This window comes from Henckelia pumila, chromosome 1 (assembly GCF_033568475.1).
Source record: "Henckelia pumila isolate YLH828 chromosome 1, ASM3356847v2, whole genome shotgun sequence".
Classification (NCBI taxonomy): Eukaryota; Viridiplantae; Streptophyta; class Magnoliopsida; order Lamiales; family Gesneriaceae; genus Henckelia; species Henckelia pumila.
In genome coordinates, this window is record NC_133120.1 from 157,540,888 (window position 1) to 157,560,135 (window position 19,248).

The 19,248-nt window shown below is 36.1% G+C and overlaps 3 protein-coding genes across 3 annotated transcripts; 1 reads left to right on the forward strand and 2 right to left on the reverse strand.

Moving 5' to 3' along the window:
* Positions 1–469: 469 nt before the first annotated feature.
* Positions 470–1,473, reverse strand: LOC140874298 (uncharacterized). Its single transcript, XM_073277571.1, has 2 exons — positions 1,056–1,473; positions 470–903 (listed from the first exon to the last, which is right to left on the reverse strand). The coding sequence occupies exons 1-2, from the start codon at positions 1,471–1,473 to the stop codon at positions 470–472; spliced, it is 852 nt and encodes a 283-aa protein (XP_073133672.1).
* Positions 1,474–2,119: 646 nt separating this feature from the next.
* On the forward strand, positions 2,120–3,793 carry LOC140882065 (non-functional NADPH-dependent codeinone reductase 2-like). Its single transcript, XM_073287816.1, is given in 5 exon segments — positions 2,120–2,348; positions 2,351–2,462; positions 2,561–2,804; positions 2,896–3,075; positions 3,378–3,793. Coding segments are annotated over 5 exon segments (978 nt in total). The 5' UTR covers positions 2,120–2,131; the 3' UTR covers positions 3,603–3,793.
* Positions 3,794–3,859: 66 nt separating this feature from the next.
* Positions 3,860–7,863, reverse strand: LOC140882056 (uncharacterized). The gene is made up of 7 exons (XM_073287805.1): positions 7,425–7,863; positions 6,557–6,697; positions 6,111–6,476; positions 5,266–5,508; positions 5,019–5,111; positions 4,529–4,729; positions 3,860–4,295 (listed from the first exon to the last, which is right to left on the reverse strand). The coding sequence occupies exons 1-7, from the start codon at positions 7,737–7,739 to the stop codon at positions 4,083–4,085; spliced, it is 1,572 nt and encodes a 523-aa protein (XP_073143906.1). The 5' UTR covers positions 7,740–7,863; the 3' UTR covers positions 3,860–4,082.
* Between the last annotated feature and the right edge of the window lie 11,385 nt (positions 7,864–19,248).

Sequence of the window (19,248 nt, forward strand, 5' to 3'; positions counted from 1 at the left end):
TGCATACCATGTTGAGACTGTTATCCTTTTGAGATAACCAGTTGTTCTAGGGTCGCTCAGCCCTAGGGTTGTTGTTATTATACGATCGGGTACCGTGTGACACCCACTGGACCGACGGGGCAGCGTGTACGGTTTTTACCCAGGACGGTGATAGTCCAAGATCGGGTTCAGTATGTGTGGCACCCACTGGATCTTCGGAGCAGCGTGCGCATACTGGAGCCGCCTATGAACTGAGCATGATTTTCCAGATATGATCCCAGTTACCCAGATCATTCATAGTTCATGTTGCATGCATCATATGGACATGTATATTCAATACTTTACGTGGTAGGCAGTTAGCTAAAACCCTCCAAAGAAAATTTCTAATTTTCGCTGGAATTTTTAACCCCCAAACTTTCCTCCAATTAATACCCGTGTAGGTAGAAATGGGAGTCTGCCTCGCCTGAAGTAAATTATACCCACTCTTCACTTAATATTGACCTTTCCTATGCGCACTCCACATCCATTTATCTTCACAATTTCTACTGCTAAGAGGAATAGAAAGAATAAGCATAGTGTCCCTTTCATTAAAAATATCATTGGTAAGATCCAAATCCCAGTTACCATCGCCCGACAATCGAAGGGAATAAACTTTAGTCTCCTGTAGCTCGAAGGGACACTCAGTAGTGATAAGAGGTTGTTCTTTATCAGGAAGCCAAGGTGCGCCCCAGATAGGAGTGTGAGCACCGTTCCCAATTCTGACTCTTACCCCTTTCTTGATCAATTCTTGGGTAGCCATGATACTTCGCCACATATAGCTTGGATTGGCTCCAATATTTGCTTCGAGGAAAGATGATCGAGGATATAACGAGCTTTTAAGACTCGAGATGCTAGGGAGTTGGGTTCTGTTATAAGTTTCCAACTCTGCTTTGCCAGAAGGGCCAAATTATAATGATGTAATTTCCTGAAACCCAGCCCCCCTTCAGCCTTGTGATGTGTAAGTTTGTCCCAACTCTTCCACCTTAATCCACCTCTACTATTGTTCGATTTACCCCACCAAAATGAATTCATCATACGTTTCAATTCCTCACATAACATCAAAGTTAAAAGGAAAACACTCATTACATATGTCGGTAATGCTTGAATCACTGCTTTAAGAAGGATTTCCTTACCAGCCCGGGACAAAAGTTTGTGTCTCCATCCATGCAAACGTTTACATGCCTTTTCTTTTAACAAAAGCAAAGACTTCCGCTTTGTTACTACCAATAAGAGATGGGAGACCAAGGCAAGGTAATTACCATGGTTGGTTGTGTAACATACCCCAAAAGATTCGCTGATCAAAAATTTATTTTCATTTGAAACATTGGCACCAAAAGAGATGGAAGATTTTGAGAAGTTCACCTTCTGTCCAGAGGCCATTTCATATTGTTGGAGACAGAACTTCACACGATTGCTTTCCTCTTCTGTTGCTCTGGAAGAACAAGAAGCTATCATCTGCAAAAAAGAGATGGGAGATTGGAGGTGCATTTCGAGCTATCTTGATCCCATGAATGTTTCCTCTTCTTGTTTCAGCCTGAAAAAGTAGTGATAATCCTTCTGCACAGATCAGGAAAAGAAACGGTGACAAAGGGTCTCCCTGGCTAAGACCACGCTGTGGATAGATCGGCCCTATCTCATGCCCATTGTGAAAATGGGTTCGAGTCTCGTTAACATTCGAAAAATTAGTCTAATACAATCCGTCCCATAAAATCCAAAATTAACTTTAAAAAATTAGAATCTAGTAGATATTTTTATAATATTCATATGTTCAATACTGATTTCAAGTAAATGAGAAATTAATTATTGAAGTTAGACAATAAGACTCATTTAGTGCATTAAATAAAATGGTGGGAATTTGTCCCACATTGGAAAATAAGGAAGAGAAATCTTCTTTACTATCATTTTGTTTATTAGCTTATTGTTTTGTTCCGATGAAGTTGGAATTCCTTGTATCACGACATATGTGACCATCTGGGTTAGCCCTTTTTTAAAAATATAAATATATATATATATATATATATATTAATTTTAGATTAATTTGATATTAACTCAGTTGTTGATTAATCAAGTAGATTAATAATCTTGAATTCAACATTCACCACAGCCTCCAAAAATGGAAGTCAATCGAATCCACTTAGCTATCCCAGAACTCAATCTGAATTCAGGCACCGGAAAGATCCCTGTTCTTGGATTCGGAACGGCATCTGATCCTCCCGTGGATTCGGAAACCACAAAGAGAGCTGTTTTAGAAGCCATCCAAGTTGGTTACAAGCATTTTGACACTGCTTCACTGTATAATTCAGAGAAACCACTCGGAGAAGCCGTAATTGAGCGGTGAACAGCGGTCTGATCAAGTCGCGGGAAGAGTTATTCATCACTTCGAAGCTTTGGTGTAGTGATGCTCACGGCCAATATGTTCTTCCAGCACTGATGGAAACCCTCAAGTAGTATATAAATATATATGCTTCTCATTAGTCTTTTAGTTTCTGTATGGGAGTCTATTGTTTTGAATGTTTTTTTCTACGTGTTGCGAAATTTGCAGAAATCTGAACACGGGTTATGTTGATTTGTATCTGATACATTGGCCTGTGAGTGCTAAGCCTGGAAAAGTGCGGTATCCCATTAAAGAAGATGACTTTCTTCCCATGGATTTTGCCACAGTTTGGGCAGCCATGGAAGAGTGCCAAAGAACTGGCCTCACAAAATCTATTGGAGTCAGCAATTTCACTTGCAAGCAGCTTCGGGAAATCTTGGACATGGCGAAGATTCCGCCTGCTGTAAACCAAGTGAGTGAGATTATAAAATCAAGATTGGACGATGTTGTTGGAATGGAGAAGATGATGAAAATGATTGATTAATATGTGCTGAATTTGACAGGTTGAGGTGAATCCATGTTGGCAACAAAAGAAGCTGAGAGAATTCTGCAGGGATAGAAGAATTCTTGTTGTTGCTTATTCTACTTTAGGATCGATTGGTACATATTATGGGACAGAAAGAGTTATGGAATCAGAAGTGCTCAAGCAAATAGCAGAGAATAGAGGAAAGACTGTTGCTCAGGTAAAATACACAATAGGCAGCATGGCATGGGGTTTAAAATCTTCAAAATTTTGTATTTTATTTTCGTAAAATAAAAAATTGACACCAAATAGTTATTTCATCCGTCCTATTTATTTGGGTTGAATTCCCTTTTCCATCCGTCTCAATCATGGAGAGTTTCCATATTTCCTATTATTTGTTCTACTCAAATCCAGATAAGTGAGACAGAGGAAGTACTAGTTAACGTCGTGAATTCCATTTTCTTGTTACTTTGGTTACAACTTTTGGTTTCAACTACGAATTTTGTGGGATGGAAAATGCAGGTTTGCTTGAGATGGGCTTATGAGCAAGGAGTTGGAGTGCTGGTGAAGAGTTTTAACAAAGAGAGGATGAAGCAAAATGCAGACATATTTGGGTGGTCTTTAAGTAGGGAGGAAGAAAATGAGATTTGCAAAATCCCACAAGGCAAAGCATGTCTTGGATTGGATTACACCTCAGTCTATGGCCCTTACAAGACTATTGAGGAGCTTTGGGATGAAGAAATTTGATTTGAACTTCGACTTCATATATCTTGGCAAGCGCACGCACACAGTAAAATCTAGTGGCCCAAACCCATCTAGGTGACTCCAGAAATAGCATAGAGATGTTAGGTTTTGTATTGTATGGTGAATAATGCTAATATAAGTGAGATGTACCTTCATCCTCTTGATATATCTCATTCCGACGATATCTCCGGTGATACAACGGTCAACACAGTACAATTACACTATTTTTATGCATGTTAGTTCACGGCTTAAGTTGTAAGCAAACAACATACTCATTGCTAGTCTTTCAGAATATAACATAAAATAAATTGTCACAAGTTTAGAAACTTTGTTGAAATTCTCATAAGGAACCAGAAGCTAAAGATTACATTCATTATAAGTGGAAACTATTGAGCTAAGTTGGGCATATATTACAAGCTAGCGCACTGGTACGAAATTCGATAATTTTTTGTACATATCTGATCATATCCAAAGATCCAGCAGTCAGCAATGAGCAGGCCTCTCATAAGTTGGAGGTAGAGAAGGGCAATTCTCGTTCATATTGGTGTATGGCTCCAAAGTGTTATAAAGTGGCAACTCCATTTTATACTCACCCAATATTTGGCAGAACGGGAGCTGATCTTCCTCATTGTTGCACCAATTTGGCAGATTTGTCCTGTTGCTTTCAAAAATCTTGAGCATGTACGCGTCCCGAATCTGCAAATGGACAATCAGAGATTATAAGATAAACAGGAGCAGATCCAGAAATTGGGGGCAGAGGTGGAGGGTTGAGCGGCGACGAGGGGAGACGAACTGGGCAACCAAATGCATTATGGAGGGACGAATAACAAGAAGTCTGACATAACTGCTCAAATTTTATTCATCTAAGGGGCCTGATAAACTGATTCCTTTACGGCGACTGTCTATGGAGACTGATTCATAGTGCTTACCGTGAACTCAGTTACTTGAATTGAATTGGAAACTGGTCCAAATACTCCAGCTGCTTTATACATTGCAAGAATAAATGCAACGCATGTTGTAGACTTCCCATCACTGTAAACCCATTCATCTTGTTCAGGAATAGTGAGTAGTTGATCAAAAGTTATGCCACGTTTTTCAGTCTCGGTTATAATTCCATACAAATCCAGATCCTACAAAATTGTAAAAACGATAGATGAGACATCTGGCAACCATTAAAACTGAAGTTCGGGATAAACTTTATCATCGTTTCCAACATGTTTAACTTCCGAAAGAGGTCATTAACAGAAGCAAGAATAATCGCACACACAATTTTGCTCACAATTCAGATTTTTACCAGTAACATTAACGGGAAAATTTTGTGAAAAACAAAATTGAGATTGTCATATCCAGTTCAACAATATATTTATCACAGTATAATCATATCATTGGATTCAAGTTTAGGCTTGGGAAACAGATGACCTCGGTCCCAAGTCGCATATTAAGAGCTTCATTCCACATGTTTGCAGCATATGCTGGCTGCATTCTGGTCCACATTGACATGACAGAAATGACCTGCAAGCAATCTTCTGGTCAGGAAAAACAAGCAGTCCTCATTCTAATCTGAATTCAGAAATAAAACTCGACTTCAGAGAGTTATAAGCAAACCAACATTAAGATGTCGTATGATTGAAAAAATTTATCCGGGAGAGCATATAAGAAAGCATACCAAGTGAGCATCTAGAGGCGGGGGATAATTCTCAGCTACAGTGTCTATCCAACTAAAGATCATATTGTGATAGCCATATGGCTTGCCTGACATCTGCCGAGCATATTCCCAGGCTGCAGAGGTATTAAACCTTGCACGCACTTCTGGATGTAAGGGCAACAAAGCTATTTGTGGATTGGAACTATCCTTGAGCGCCAATTCCCACCATTCGTCCCAGGGAATTACAACAATAATTTCTTCGCCCTGTAGTAACCAGGAGACGCTTAGCAAAAGAACATAAATATCCTAATGCAAATGACCCTCAAGTTTCACAAAATCTTAAAGTGAGATGATATGAATAAACTATTTAAGTGCCACAGATCTCAAACTCAAAACACTTCTATTAATGTTTTTATACAAGATGACAAACAGATTATTCCCACTTGCTATAACAAGTGAAAATACGTCTGAACAGCCAACTCATCAGGTGTTTAAATAATTTCCTTGACATGATATCCCTGGCAATCTAATGTATCTCACGTGTCATTACTCCAAATTTGCAATTTCAGTTTTTTCAGAGTTAAAAAGCACAATTAAAGATATTAAAGGGAAATTAATATGGCCATTATTTTCATCTTCCAATAGCTATCAAGTTTACCTCACAGGAGATTACTGACATAAAAATGCTAAGTTCCCATAATAATGCTTTTGTTAGTAAAAAGGACAGAACCAAAATTCAAGTGTCGTTTACTCCTATTCATTGACATATTATGTTATGAAATAGTGTGAAATCTTAGATGAAAATAGAGGAGAGTCGGTGTAATCAACATTTACCGACAGTAAGAAATATAATACCCGCTGCACACCTGTTCATTCTCGTGTCCAGACTCGCCAACCCAAAGATTACCCAAGTCATCCTTTAGGCATACAGCTGTATGTCCAGCGAATGCACCAGTGACCCACTTCTCCAGTGTTTCAAATCCACCCCATCGTCCACGGATCTTTGAAACAGCTAAAAAGTCACCAGAATGAACATCTTCCGGATTGATGGTGGCACGGGATGGTTGATGGCGTCTTTCAAATGATGCACTCATATGTTTCTTGAGAAAAGCCAGGTTAGCATTCTGTCCCCAAACAGTGTTTGAAAACAGAGGCAGTATATCAACCAAGGAGAGCAGTGTCCCAAGCATTCCTGAAGGCATAAGAAATACTGAGACCCCATGTTGCTTTACCTGCTCAATGGCGTTCCAAATGTCAGCTTATACTAATCAAAGTTATCATATGCAAGTAACTACTAAAAAAAAAGCCGTACATATTCCACTTCAGCAGGTTCCTCCCAAGATTCAATTCTAAGAGTGTGGTCTCGGGCAGAAAAATAGTAGTCCCAAGTAACCCTATAAGGCGTAGCAAATACATACAAATCCATACATGTCCAGCTGTGGGCTGCAGCAGTCTGAAAAATGTAATAAACAGTTTAAATGTAAGTAGAATCTTGACAGATAGACGCTAATATTGAAAAAAAGAAAAAAGATTATTTCCAATTTATAGCACATAGAATTCGATTAACAGGTACCAATACATGTAAAAATATATATCAGAAGATCCAGCATCTCAACATGCACAGGTCTTATTGTATAACTACAAACTAGTCTTTACAACAGCCTATTTGGCACTTTCCCCCAAATATTTACATTTAAGCATTCTTCACATCTCCTGCACCAATCGATCATCTATAAATCTCAAACGGAGCCCATACCATGAACTATCATTTCCCAAACCAATTTTTAGTCTTCAAACTGAATTACACCCAGCTTGAAACATTTAACTGAGCTATACAAACCTCAATTACTCACTAAATATATCAACAGAGGGCAAAGGACGTCTTTTGTGAAGTTTCATTGGTTTCAATTTAAGCTTTTTTAAACTTTTTATCTGGAAGTCATTGTTCTTGATAGCAATACTCGCACATGATACCTCAGAGCCACATAAAAAAAATCCCAATAGACACAAAAATTTTGCCCACTACTTCAGTTTAGCAAAAACAATATTGCGCCTAACAAACCCACACAATCAAACCAGCATTCCCATTCACAAGCACAACACAATTTCAACTCACATCACACGCATTAAAAAAAAAACTGATATGCACGTATACATAATCCAAAATCAAAATCACAAACCGAGAGATGAATAAGGCCGCCCCCAATCCCCCGATCACCGGCATCAGTGAAGTCAATTTTCGCCTCATTGTCAGAGAAGCAAGCGCCTTTCCAGTTAATGGAGCCATTATTCGGCGTCAACGATCCAATGTACTGCGGCAACAAATCCACAGCACTGTGGATGTTGTTGAGGACAGGCCAAGAAATCTGACGCGGCAGCACCGGAAGAACGTCGTTGACTCGGAACGGGAGCTTCAGTGCATCCCCAAATTCAAACCCTAATCCAAGAAGGAAGAGAAGTCTCAGAATCCATGAAATCTTCTGAGAATCTAGCATAGTTTACGAGATTGAAAGGGATGAAAGGAATCCGAATTTGAGGGATGCAGTTTGATTTGATCCAGAGAGAGAGCTGCCGCCTGCCAATGGCGTGGAATTTGGAGCAAATGTGTGGGTATTTTGGTCATTTAAATTCGAGTCCAGGTGTTCCTAATTTCGAACGAAAAACGCACAGGCGTTTTAACTTGGTCCGCCCATCTCAACGGTACATATAAAATTTCATTAAATTACTTACTTATTACTATTTATTGAGCAAAAGACCAAAAAAGAAAAAAAGCACGATTCATTTTCATTGACCTATTTTCAAATTCAAATTATTGGAGTAAATAAGAAAACTAACGGATCGACTCATTCCTCATATAAGATAGATGCGTTTTGTTGACCATTTCGCGGCGTGCCAAAATAGCTAGTCATCCATCCGATTAGCTCGTTCTAACAATACTATTAGTATTACAGGTGTCAAAACGAGCTAGCCGAATAGGTCAATCCATAACCTGCCGTAACCCACCATTATACAGGGCAGAGCAGGCCGATTCCACTTTAGACGGGTCGAAAAACTATCAACTTAACTCAACTCACATATTTTAGGTGTCGGAACGGGTCAATCCGGCGGGCTTACATGTAATTTGATGAGTTGTGATAGATTGACTCGCAACTCATTATTAAAACGGGCGGAACGAGGCAGTCCGACCCGTCATTTGGTGGGTTGAAAAATTGTCAATCTGACTCACCTATCTTAAATGGCAGAGTGGGTCAACCAGACACGTCCTAACTCATTTTGACACATTTATTCACTGAGTAATTAGCAGGAATACTTTGTATAAATTTTTATTAATAATATTTTTGTATAGCAAAGTAATTTCATATAAAATATTTGGGAGCATGGACTTTTTTTATGAAATTAGTTGATAGGATAATTATTAAAAATCTATTTAAGTGAGTTAACTTTTCTATTATCTGTAAAATATTATGGTTTTTATTTTTAATAAATTCTACATTATGATTATCTTCTTGATAAACCAAAATATTAGGTTGTCTCACTCTCAATAATTGCATTTATTTCAATCAATGAGAATTGAATTCATGACATTTGCTCTGATACTAATTGTAGTACTGAAATCGAACTCATGACTTTGGATTTGATAACAATTGTAGGACTGGGCGATTGACGGTTTACGAAAAGTTATAGTTGGTGATAATGGTGCAACTCAAATTTTTTAAACCGCACAATAACCCCAGCATCATGGTTCGATTGCTCTACTAGTAAGGACAATTATTGCATCCCAACAATAATTAACATCAATTGCATCTACATGAATTAAGAATAAAACTTAATCCAAGCAATCAAAAAAATTTTAAATCCAAAAATTTCAAATTAATGATTTTAAATCCTTCGATGCAAGCACTATTGAGTTCATAAGGTAGTTATTCCAACAAATTTCATTTGTTATAATATAATATAATATAGAGTGGTGCAGATTTATTAGATTTTCAATTATGTTTGGAAATAACCGATAAAATAAAAAATTTATATCATAATTTTGGATTTAGTATTTTAAAAATTCAAATTAAAATAGAGTGAATATTTATTAATAGAATAACTTTATTTGGAAAGAATTAAATAAGTGAATTATGTCGACAAACTTACATTATAGTTAATATTAGTCACTGTAGTGCGATGTATGTATATAAAATATAGGAGAAGAAGAGGGTCAGGCCCGTCGGGCATTATGAGTACCTTAAGCTGGAACTGTCGTGAGTTGGGCAACTCACGCACAGTTCATGAGCTCTTGGATCTTGTATCCAAGTTTAAGACCAATTTTGTTTTCTTAATGGAGCTTAAAGTGGACAAGCAGAAAGTGGATCGTGTTAGAATTAAGATGGATTTTGAAGGCTTAATTATGATACCAGTAGAAACAATGGAGGAGGTATTGCTTTATTATGGAGAGATCAATCTATGGCCAGACTTCTTGCTTACTCTAATAATTTTATCGATGTTGTTGTTTCCATTGCGGGAGAAGCAGATTTGAGGTTGTCTTGCTTTTATAGTTTCCCAGAGAGATGTCGTAGACACCAATCTTGGGCTCTTTTGCGTTTTGTTTCTCAACGGTCTTCTCTTCCATGGTGTTGCATCGGAGATTTTAACGATTTATTATCTCAGTCGGAAATGAACGGCAGCTTTCCCCATCCCTCCTCTCTTTTATGTGGTTTTCGGGAGGTAGCAGCTGACAGTGGTTTACTTGATTTGGGTATGAAAGGACATCGATTTAATTGGGAAAAAGGTCGCGGCACAGATCACTTTGTAGAAGAACTCCTCGATCGTGCAATGTCGAATACTTTGTGGATGGATATTTTTAACAATGCGGAGGTACGTAATATCGAAGTGGTTACCTCTGACCATAATTCTTTGTTTCTAAAACCAAAGACCACAACTCATCATAAGCATCGTAGATTCAAATTTGAGAACATTTGGATCCTTGAACCAGACTGTCGTGATGTGGTTCGTACTGGTTGGAAACAAGAGACTGGAATTGATATTCGGCGTCGAATTGAAAATTGTGAAAATAACCTTCATTGTTGAGGGGATAAGGTAAGACTTAAATTCAAATCCAACATTCATCAATGTAAGGAGCATTTAAAGTCTTTGAAACAGAGGAGATTCTTGGGTGTTGACCAACAAATAGCCGACATCAAGAATAAGTTGAATTCCTTGCTGGCCCAAGAAGAAGCTTTCTGGAAGCAGCGATCTAAGGTCTTTTGGCTCCATGCCGGTGATTCAAATACCAAGTTTTTTCATTCTTATGCATCATCTAGAAGACAAAAAAATACTATAGTCCATCTCGAAGAAAATCAAGGCAGATTGTGTACTTGGGATAATGGTCTCTCTGAGCTTATCTTAAATTATTTCCAAAACTTGTTTTCTTCTGGAGATTGTATTGATCACCACATTACTAACCTGGTGCCCAGGCGCATTAATGAAGACCAATACCAATCTTTGATCCAACCCTTTGTGGAGCTGGAAATCAGCAAAGCTCTCCGTTCGCATCCGGATAAATCGCCTGGCCTCGATGGCATGAATCCTGGGTTCTTCCAGAAGTTTTGGGACATCACTAGTGATAATGTTACTGAATCTTGCTTAGACTACTTGAATAATTGCTCCTTTTCGAATTCTTTGAATGACACTGCTATTGTTCTGATTCCGAAGAAGAAGAATCCTGAAAAAGTAACAGACTTGAGACCTATATCCTTGTGTAATGTTGTCTATAAAATTGTCTCAAAAGTGCTAGCCAATCGGTTGAAGGGTGTGCTTAACTCGATTATTTCAGAGCCTCAAAGTTCTTTTACTTCCGGGAGACACATCATAGATAACGTTATCATTGCTTTCGAAGTTGGCCACTATCTGAAGCGCAAAATTTAAGGTAATCGGGGGGAAGCCGCGCTTAAACTCGATATGTCTAAGGCCTTTCATTTCTCAGAACATGCTGGTTCACATGGGTTTTCCTGGAAAATTCACCGACTTGGTGATGCTCTGCATGTCTACAGTAAGATATACAGTGGTTTACAACAATCATGAGATTGGTCCTATTACTCCTCATCATGGTTTACGCCAAGGCGATCCGTTATCACCTTATTTGTTTCTGATATGTGCTGAAGGATTATCTTCATTGTTAAATGCAGAAATTCAAAACGGCAATCTACATGGTGTTAAGTTGGCTCGTTCTGCTTCTCTCATATCTTATCTGTTTTTTGCAGATGATAGCTTCCTATTTTTCAGGGCCTCCGTGGAAGAATGCAAGTGGATTAAGGATTGTCTCCACAAATATGAAGTAGCCTCAGGTCAGATTGTCAATTTTGATAAATCCTCTATTCGTTCAGTGCGAATTTGCCTAACCATGTGAAACATGATATATGTATTGAATTAAGGGTTGATTATACGACAAATCATGGCAACTATCTTGGCCTTTCCATCCCATATTGGAAGGAAGAAATCTGACATTTTTGCCTTTATTAAAGAAAAAGCGTGGAATAGAATGAATGGATGGACGCAAAAAATTTTATCCCAAGCAGGGAAGGAAATCCTTTTGAAATCTGTGATTCAGACCATTCCTTCTTATGTGATGAGCGTCTTTGTTATTCCTTTCTTGCTTTGCAATGAATTGGAGAGGATGATGAACTCTTTTTGGTGGGGAAAGGTTGGTCATAATGGAGGTGGCATTCGATGGAAGAGCTGGGCAAAACTTAGCAAACATAAGACTAAGGGCAGGTTGGGTTTCAAAAAAACTCATGAGTACAATATGACATTGTTGTCCAAGCAGAGATGGAAGCTATTGACTGACCCTAATTCTTTAGCATCTCGTGTTATCAAAGCTCGATACTATCCTCATGGTACTTTTTTGGATGCTAAAATTGGATCTAACCCGAGTTATGTTTGGAGAAGCATATGGCAAACCTAAGATATCATTAAGAAGGGAGTGAGATGGCGCATTGGGTCATGTGCTAATGTGAAAATCTGGGACGACCCTTGGCTTCTAGATGAAGATCACCCTTTTGTTATAACCACTTGTCCTACAGCCTTAGCCCAAGTGAAGGTTAGTGCATTATGTGTTAGTGCATTACGAAACTCACATGATGGTAGCTGGGACGTGGACTTATTAAAAGCACTTTTTGTTGAACGAGATCAACCATTAATTCTCTCCATCCCTTTGAGTCACCAGGTGAGCGAATATATGTGGTCATGGACAGCCGAAAAGAAAGGCATTTACACAGTTAAGAGTGCTTATCAGGCTCAAATTCTATCACAAGAGTTGCCATCATCTTCAACTGCTATCAACTGGAACATTGTGTGGAAGATGCATTTACCTGCCAAAATTCGAAACTTTGTTTGGAGAGCTCTTTCTTCTTGCTTGCCTACAATGCAGGCCTTACAAATCAAGCGTGTTGATGTTTCAGATGCTTGTCCCCTTTGTCGCAATGAACTCGAAGATGATTTTCATGCTATTGTATCTTGTCCTTTTCTTCGACCAGTCTGGAGTCTCACGCCTTTAGGGAGTTTCTCAACAACAACAAGATCGATAAAGGAGTGGTGGAATACAATTGTTGCTGTTTGAGAGACTGAGGATATTGATGTTGTCGCTTCAGTTATGTGGAGTATCTGGCATAACCGTAATAACGTGGTTTGGAATAACAAATTATCTACGGCAACTCGGATTTACCGGTTAGCTTTGGATTACCTTTCTCAATGGCATGATTCTCAAATGCATTTTGCTCCTCTCCTGCAACCAACCCATCAAATCAATGCAAGTGTATGGCAGAAACCTCCATAAAATATTCTAAAGTGCAATGTTGATGCTACTATATATCCTCCCTAATCCCCCTCATGTCGGTTATTGTTGTATAATCAGAGACTTTCATGGTATTGTCTTGGCTGCAATTCAAAGAAGAATACATTGGAATAAAGATCCAACCACGGCAGAGGCTTTGTCAATCTGAGAAGCTTTCAAATGGATTAAGAATCTTCAGCTATATCCTATCATTGTGGAATACGATGCTTTAGTGGTCATCGCACAGTCCCAGATCATTCAAACTTGTTCCTTATCATTGAAGATTGTAAACTTTTTGCTCACGATGTTTCTTTTTCTTCTTTTGTGTGTTAGAAGATCAGCGAACCAGACCGTCCACACTCTTACTAGGGGGACTGCTTTTATGCCTGATCTAGTAGGATGTATCTATCCTCATACTACTGTTATTTCTCATTTCAGATTTGGCTGATTTATAAAATCATATTGCTTTTCAAGAAAAAAAAAAAGTTAAATGATTTATGAATTGTGGCGTAGTGAAACGAATTTACACGATCTTTCTGGAAAGAAAAAAAATCAAATTATAGGGCTTTTTTATTAAAATAATATAAAATCAAGAAAAACATATTAAAATATAGCATTTTCAAAACACTTTTCATTTTGTCGCAATCTGGGGCTCACTGTCCCGGATTTGTCAGAATTTCTGCCACAATGGCAGAAACCCTGATGAATCCGGGAAGACTATCCCGGATTCAAAATATATATATATATTTGTTCGGTTGAACGTGACACAAGTCGTTTTTTGCTTTAAAAAATCCATAAATTAAATTTAATTATTTTTCGTTCAAATTTTAAATATTTAATGCACTGAAATAAAATAATATGTGTGTTTCAAATTAATAAGTGAGATAATAGATAAACAAATCAAATTATACTCGATCACACCTAGATAATAGTTGTTATTTAATTTGAAATGGTTGCATTTGAATCGTTAAATTTTTATTGTTTGATTATATCTATAATAAAAAAATATTTTTATCGTTGATTATATATATATATTTGGTCCCGGTTCGACCCGAAACCAGCCGATTTTTTCTAAATTTTTTTTACAGAAATTAAATTTATTTTTCTTTCAAATTTTTAAATATTTAATGAATTGAAATAAGATAATATATGTACCTCAAATTAATAATCGAGATAATATATAACCAAATAAAATTATAGTCACATATGATTTTCTAAATAATCGAGATAATATATGTACTTATAATCGATTTTTAAATATTTTTAAATTAAATAATTTTTTTAATATAAGAAAAATTAATTAAATGATATTTCGCTTCATTTATGGCGATAATTTTGTGTGATACTATTAAAATTAAAAAAATGTTCTTATATTTTATTTATCGTATAAAAAAATCAAAAACCACATATAATTTTAAATTTACGGAGTTTGCAAATTTTCTATTTTTATAATTTTTGAATTTTGTATTATTTTTTTAAAAAAAATCATTGTTATTATAGAGAGAAGAAACAAACCGACCGTGTTGATCTACATTACTAAAAAGAGTGAAAGGAAAGAGAGAGTGCTCTTATCGGGTGATAACGACGATCGATAAGTCAGCTTCGCCCCCTAGAATTACTAAATTAAATCCTATGGGCTATGAGATAATGTAGCAAGGGGGCTTTCTTAATACGGGGTGTCTTATGGTATATTGGTATGTATTTTGATTTATATACAAGATTTGTTTTTCGTGGAATAAAATAGGACTAGATGTCTTGTTTTTTTAAATAATATAAAATTTATAAAACTAATGCAGTTGTTTGAAACTATAATAATCCGAGACAAGTTTATTTTTTGTAATTTTTATGTTTTGGCCAATGAATGACCCCGGTCTACCAAAAAAATCGATTGAAACAAGATATGTTAAACCAACCAATCTTTTCATAAGTAAATATACAAGTATAATATGTCAGATTCAGTAAACAATAAATATAATCAAACAATAAAAATCTAACAATTCGAGTACAACCATTTCAAATTAAATATCAACTATTATCTAAGTGTGATCGATTATAATTTTATTTGGTTATTTATTATCTCGATTATTAATTTGAAGCACAAATGTTATCTTATTTCAATTCATTAAATATTTAAAAATTTGAACCAAAAAAAATTAATTTCTATAATTTTTTGAAAAAAAAAATCTGCTATTTTCGGGTCCAATTGGACAAACTACAAATTCGTTAGAGTTTTTGCCAAACATGGCTGAAATCTGACAAATCCGGGACAGTGAGTCCCGGATTGCAATGGATTGATTTTTATTTTTTTTTTTCAAAATGCTATATTTTAATATTTTTTTATTATTTTAATAAAAAAAGCCCAAATTAAAGTTAGGGGAAAAAAAAGGTAAATCAAAGTTTTTTTTAAAAAAAACAACAAATTAAATGTATTTTTTGAATATTAAAAAAACCTCACCAAAAATGGTTACTATTCATCTATTTCCCTTTATTAATATTAAATATATATTTTACTAACCCTGTTTGGAAAATTTCATCATATTTGTACAAGAACGGTCATAATAGTGCATTTAAAGGTGAAATTTTTAAAATATATGTGAGGTTCACCGAAAAATAATTGACCCTACATATATTGATGAATGATGAATATCCACATTTAAATATTCCTTGTGATAGTGTATGTACATGTAGGATCTTCCTTGTTTCTTGGGCATTACCTTAAACAATACAACTGCTGGCACGTGGGTTTAAACCTTTCAAATTTTATTTTTTTTGGAAAAAAATCGACAAACATTTTTACACATGACAACAGGTAAATGATTCAGAGTGTTGCCCACACAAACAACATTGACAAAATACCCTATACATTAAAAACCTAGAATTGTTTTTTTTTTTTTTTTTGGAAAGCAAACATATATATTAATGCATAAGATCTTGGTTTACAAAACTACTAAGCCATGAAGGCATGGTCATCATTACACCATTCAACTTTAGACTAAAATAAAAACGCATGGCGTGTCAGTAGATGAGCCACCCTGTTCGCCTCTATTGGGCGGATCCAGGATATCAAGTTCGGGTGGCCGTCTGTTAGGTGACGACAATGTGTGAAACTATAATTTTCAGTAAGAGTTGCCAATTTCGCTCTTCAAACTTGTGGTACATACGTTAGTTTCATAAAACTTTGTATTGAGTGTGAAAAATATTTAAAATATTGAGAATCAAATGACACAAAGCTTGAGTCGTATAAAAAGATGAATCTCAAGGACCACGTAAATCCGTCACTACTAGAGAAATCACATTTTAACTTAATAAAACTTTTAAACTTTTTTTTTGTCATTTTATATTTTATTTTAAAATGTTAATTTAAAGTCCAGAAAATTATTCTTACTAATTTTGTAGATAATTTTGAGTAGGAAAAAATTTAATGAAAATAAAATTAAAAAAGCTGGATTTGGTTTTGCAAGAGATTTTAACGCTTATCTATAAATTAAATCAAAAGACAAAAGTTATGTAATTTAGTCAATAATAGAGAATGAAATTAGTTCAATTAAAAAATATTATTTGTAGACCTATTAACCCAATGGAGACCCATATTTGAGAATGAAATTGGTTCAATTAAAAAATATTATATGTAGACTCATTAACCCAATGGAGACCGATATTTAAAAATTAAAAAACAAAATTGAGAATAGAAATTAAAGTTTAGGGAACGAACAATAAACTTATTGAAAAAATTTTAAATATCTTGAGAGAATCCAGCAAAATGTAATCCCCCAATCCACATTAATTTCTTTATTGCAACCCCTTGGTTCATGTTGTTTTTTACACACCTCATTCCAAACAGCCCAACACACTATCGCAAACACTTCCATTTCCTTGGCCTTAAATATTCATATAAGCATAATGGTGTATGCCTCCATACAGATTTTAAGACCGGGCAAAACATCAATTCATGTGTGGTTGAGGCAAAATGCATTCTAAACAGATCACAAATCCCATTAACAGGAACACTGTGATTTAATAAATTCAACGAAGAAGGAATGTAATCCCATGAAGCTCGCCACACAAAAATGCGTACCTAAGAAGGCATCCAAAGTTTCCATAACATTTTCAACCACGAAAGATATGGTGGGGCATATTGGTAAGGATGAATGCTTGCATTGTTAACTTCCAAATGATATCCCGCTTTAACCAAATATTTCCCACTCCCTATCCAATATCGGATATCCTCACATCCCCTTCGATTTATAGGAATATTAAGAATGGTCTCGGCTCCAAATATTGGAAAATTATTTCGAATCTCTACTTCATTCCACATCCCATTTCCTTGCAAAAATCGATCCACTTTGCAATTAAAATCCACCATTGATTGACAAATGCTTATGAATAATGGCAAATCTGGAATCCAAGGATCCTGCTGCACTCTAATAGTATGCCCATTTTCAACTCTCCAACATAACCCTTTGCTCAAGATTTCTTTCCCCCACATCAAATAACTCCACACACAAGACGATTTTGAGCCCAAGTCAGCCTCCATAATGTCCTTGTTCCAGGGGCGGTACTAAGGAAAACGAGGCCCCGGACGAAGTTTAGATCAGAGGACCCTTATATTAATTTGAAAAGTCGGATATAATTAAGCTATACAAATTTATCCTTCATATTTCGTAATCATGAATTTTCCATAAAAAAAAACACAATAAATTATCCACACTTACAGTTCAGGTGCAAATTCAATTTATATATAGTTAATTTAGTTATTCAAAATTAAACTAAAAAAACCCAATTTTCAAAATTAGGTTTCAAAAATTGTACTTCCAATCCACGAATTTTCAACCCTTGCATGGAATTAACAACAAATATTAACGTCTAACATAAAATAAAAATTAAATTGAACGACTCATAAATCAAAAGTTTAGCACAACCAGAGGCAGAGAAAAAATCGTTCAAACAACTCAAGCTAAGAACTTGAGGCTTGGAGAATCAATGATCACGGAAGGGCGATGTGGAGCGATGCTAGACAACAAACAACACCATAATGAGAGATGATTAACAGAGCAAATATTGACTATATAGCTTTGGACGTGCGTGAATATTCTTCGATATTTTGTATAATAATAATTATATTTTTTAATAATTAATTAGACAATGTTAATATATAATAATTATATTATATATATTAAATATTTTAATAAATTGGGAGTCCCACCATGAGTGGGGCCCTGGGCAAGGGCCCTGCCCGCCGTGGGGCAGGGCCGCCCCTGCCTTGTTCTTGAAGTATCTTCTCTTTAAGACTCTAACCAACAAGGAATTAGGCATTTGAACTATATGTCACACTTGTTTAGCTAGAAGTGCTTTGTTAAATGCAGTTAAATTTCTAGAATCCAAACCTCCAACCCACTTAGGTTTGCACATATTATTCCACTTCGTCCAGTGGAATCCCTTTCGCTCCTCCTTACCTTTCCACAAAAAATTAGTGCAAACTTGGTCCACCCGCCGACACAAAGAGATTGGTAGCTTAAAAACAAGACATAGCACATGAAGGGATGACTTGTAAAACTGATTTAATAAGAACCTCATGGCCTCCCATAGAAAAGAATTTTGAATACCACCCTTGCGCGTTTTTTTTTTGCATATTTTTCTCTAATATAGTCGAATTGAACTCGCATTTTGCACAATGAAAATGTTGACAATCCAAGATACAGGTCGTGGCTCTTGACCACTGATATTGATAGAACTACTTTGAATTCTTCAAATGTTTGGGAAGATGTGCTATGGCTGAAAGTCAATGCTGATTAGTCATTGTTAACCATTTGTCGGGAAGCCTTTTCATATTGTTGGAGACATTTTTGAAACTACACACAATCTGCCTTTGTTGCCCTAAAAAACGAGGTTTTCATCAACAAAAGAAGGGTGAGAAATCATAGGACACGAGTTTGCCACCTTGACACCCCTATAATCAATCTTCTTTCCACCGCTTTATATATGATTCTAGATAATCCTTGAGCACAAATCACAAATAAAAACGGAGAAAGCGGATCCACTTGTCGCAACCCCCTAGATGGTTTAATCGATCCAAAAATTTCTTTTTTAATACAAAATGAATATGATGAATGTTTCTCAGATATCGGGTTTTGCTGCAGCAATTGAGGATTACGGCATAGATTTGTCTTTTGTTGGGGATCAATTTACAT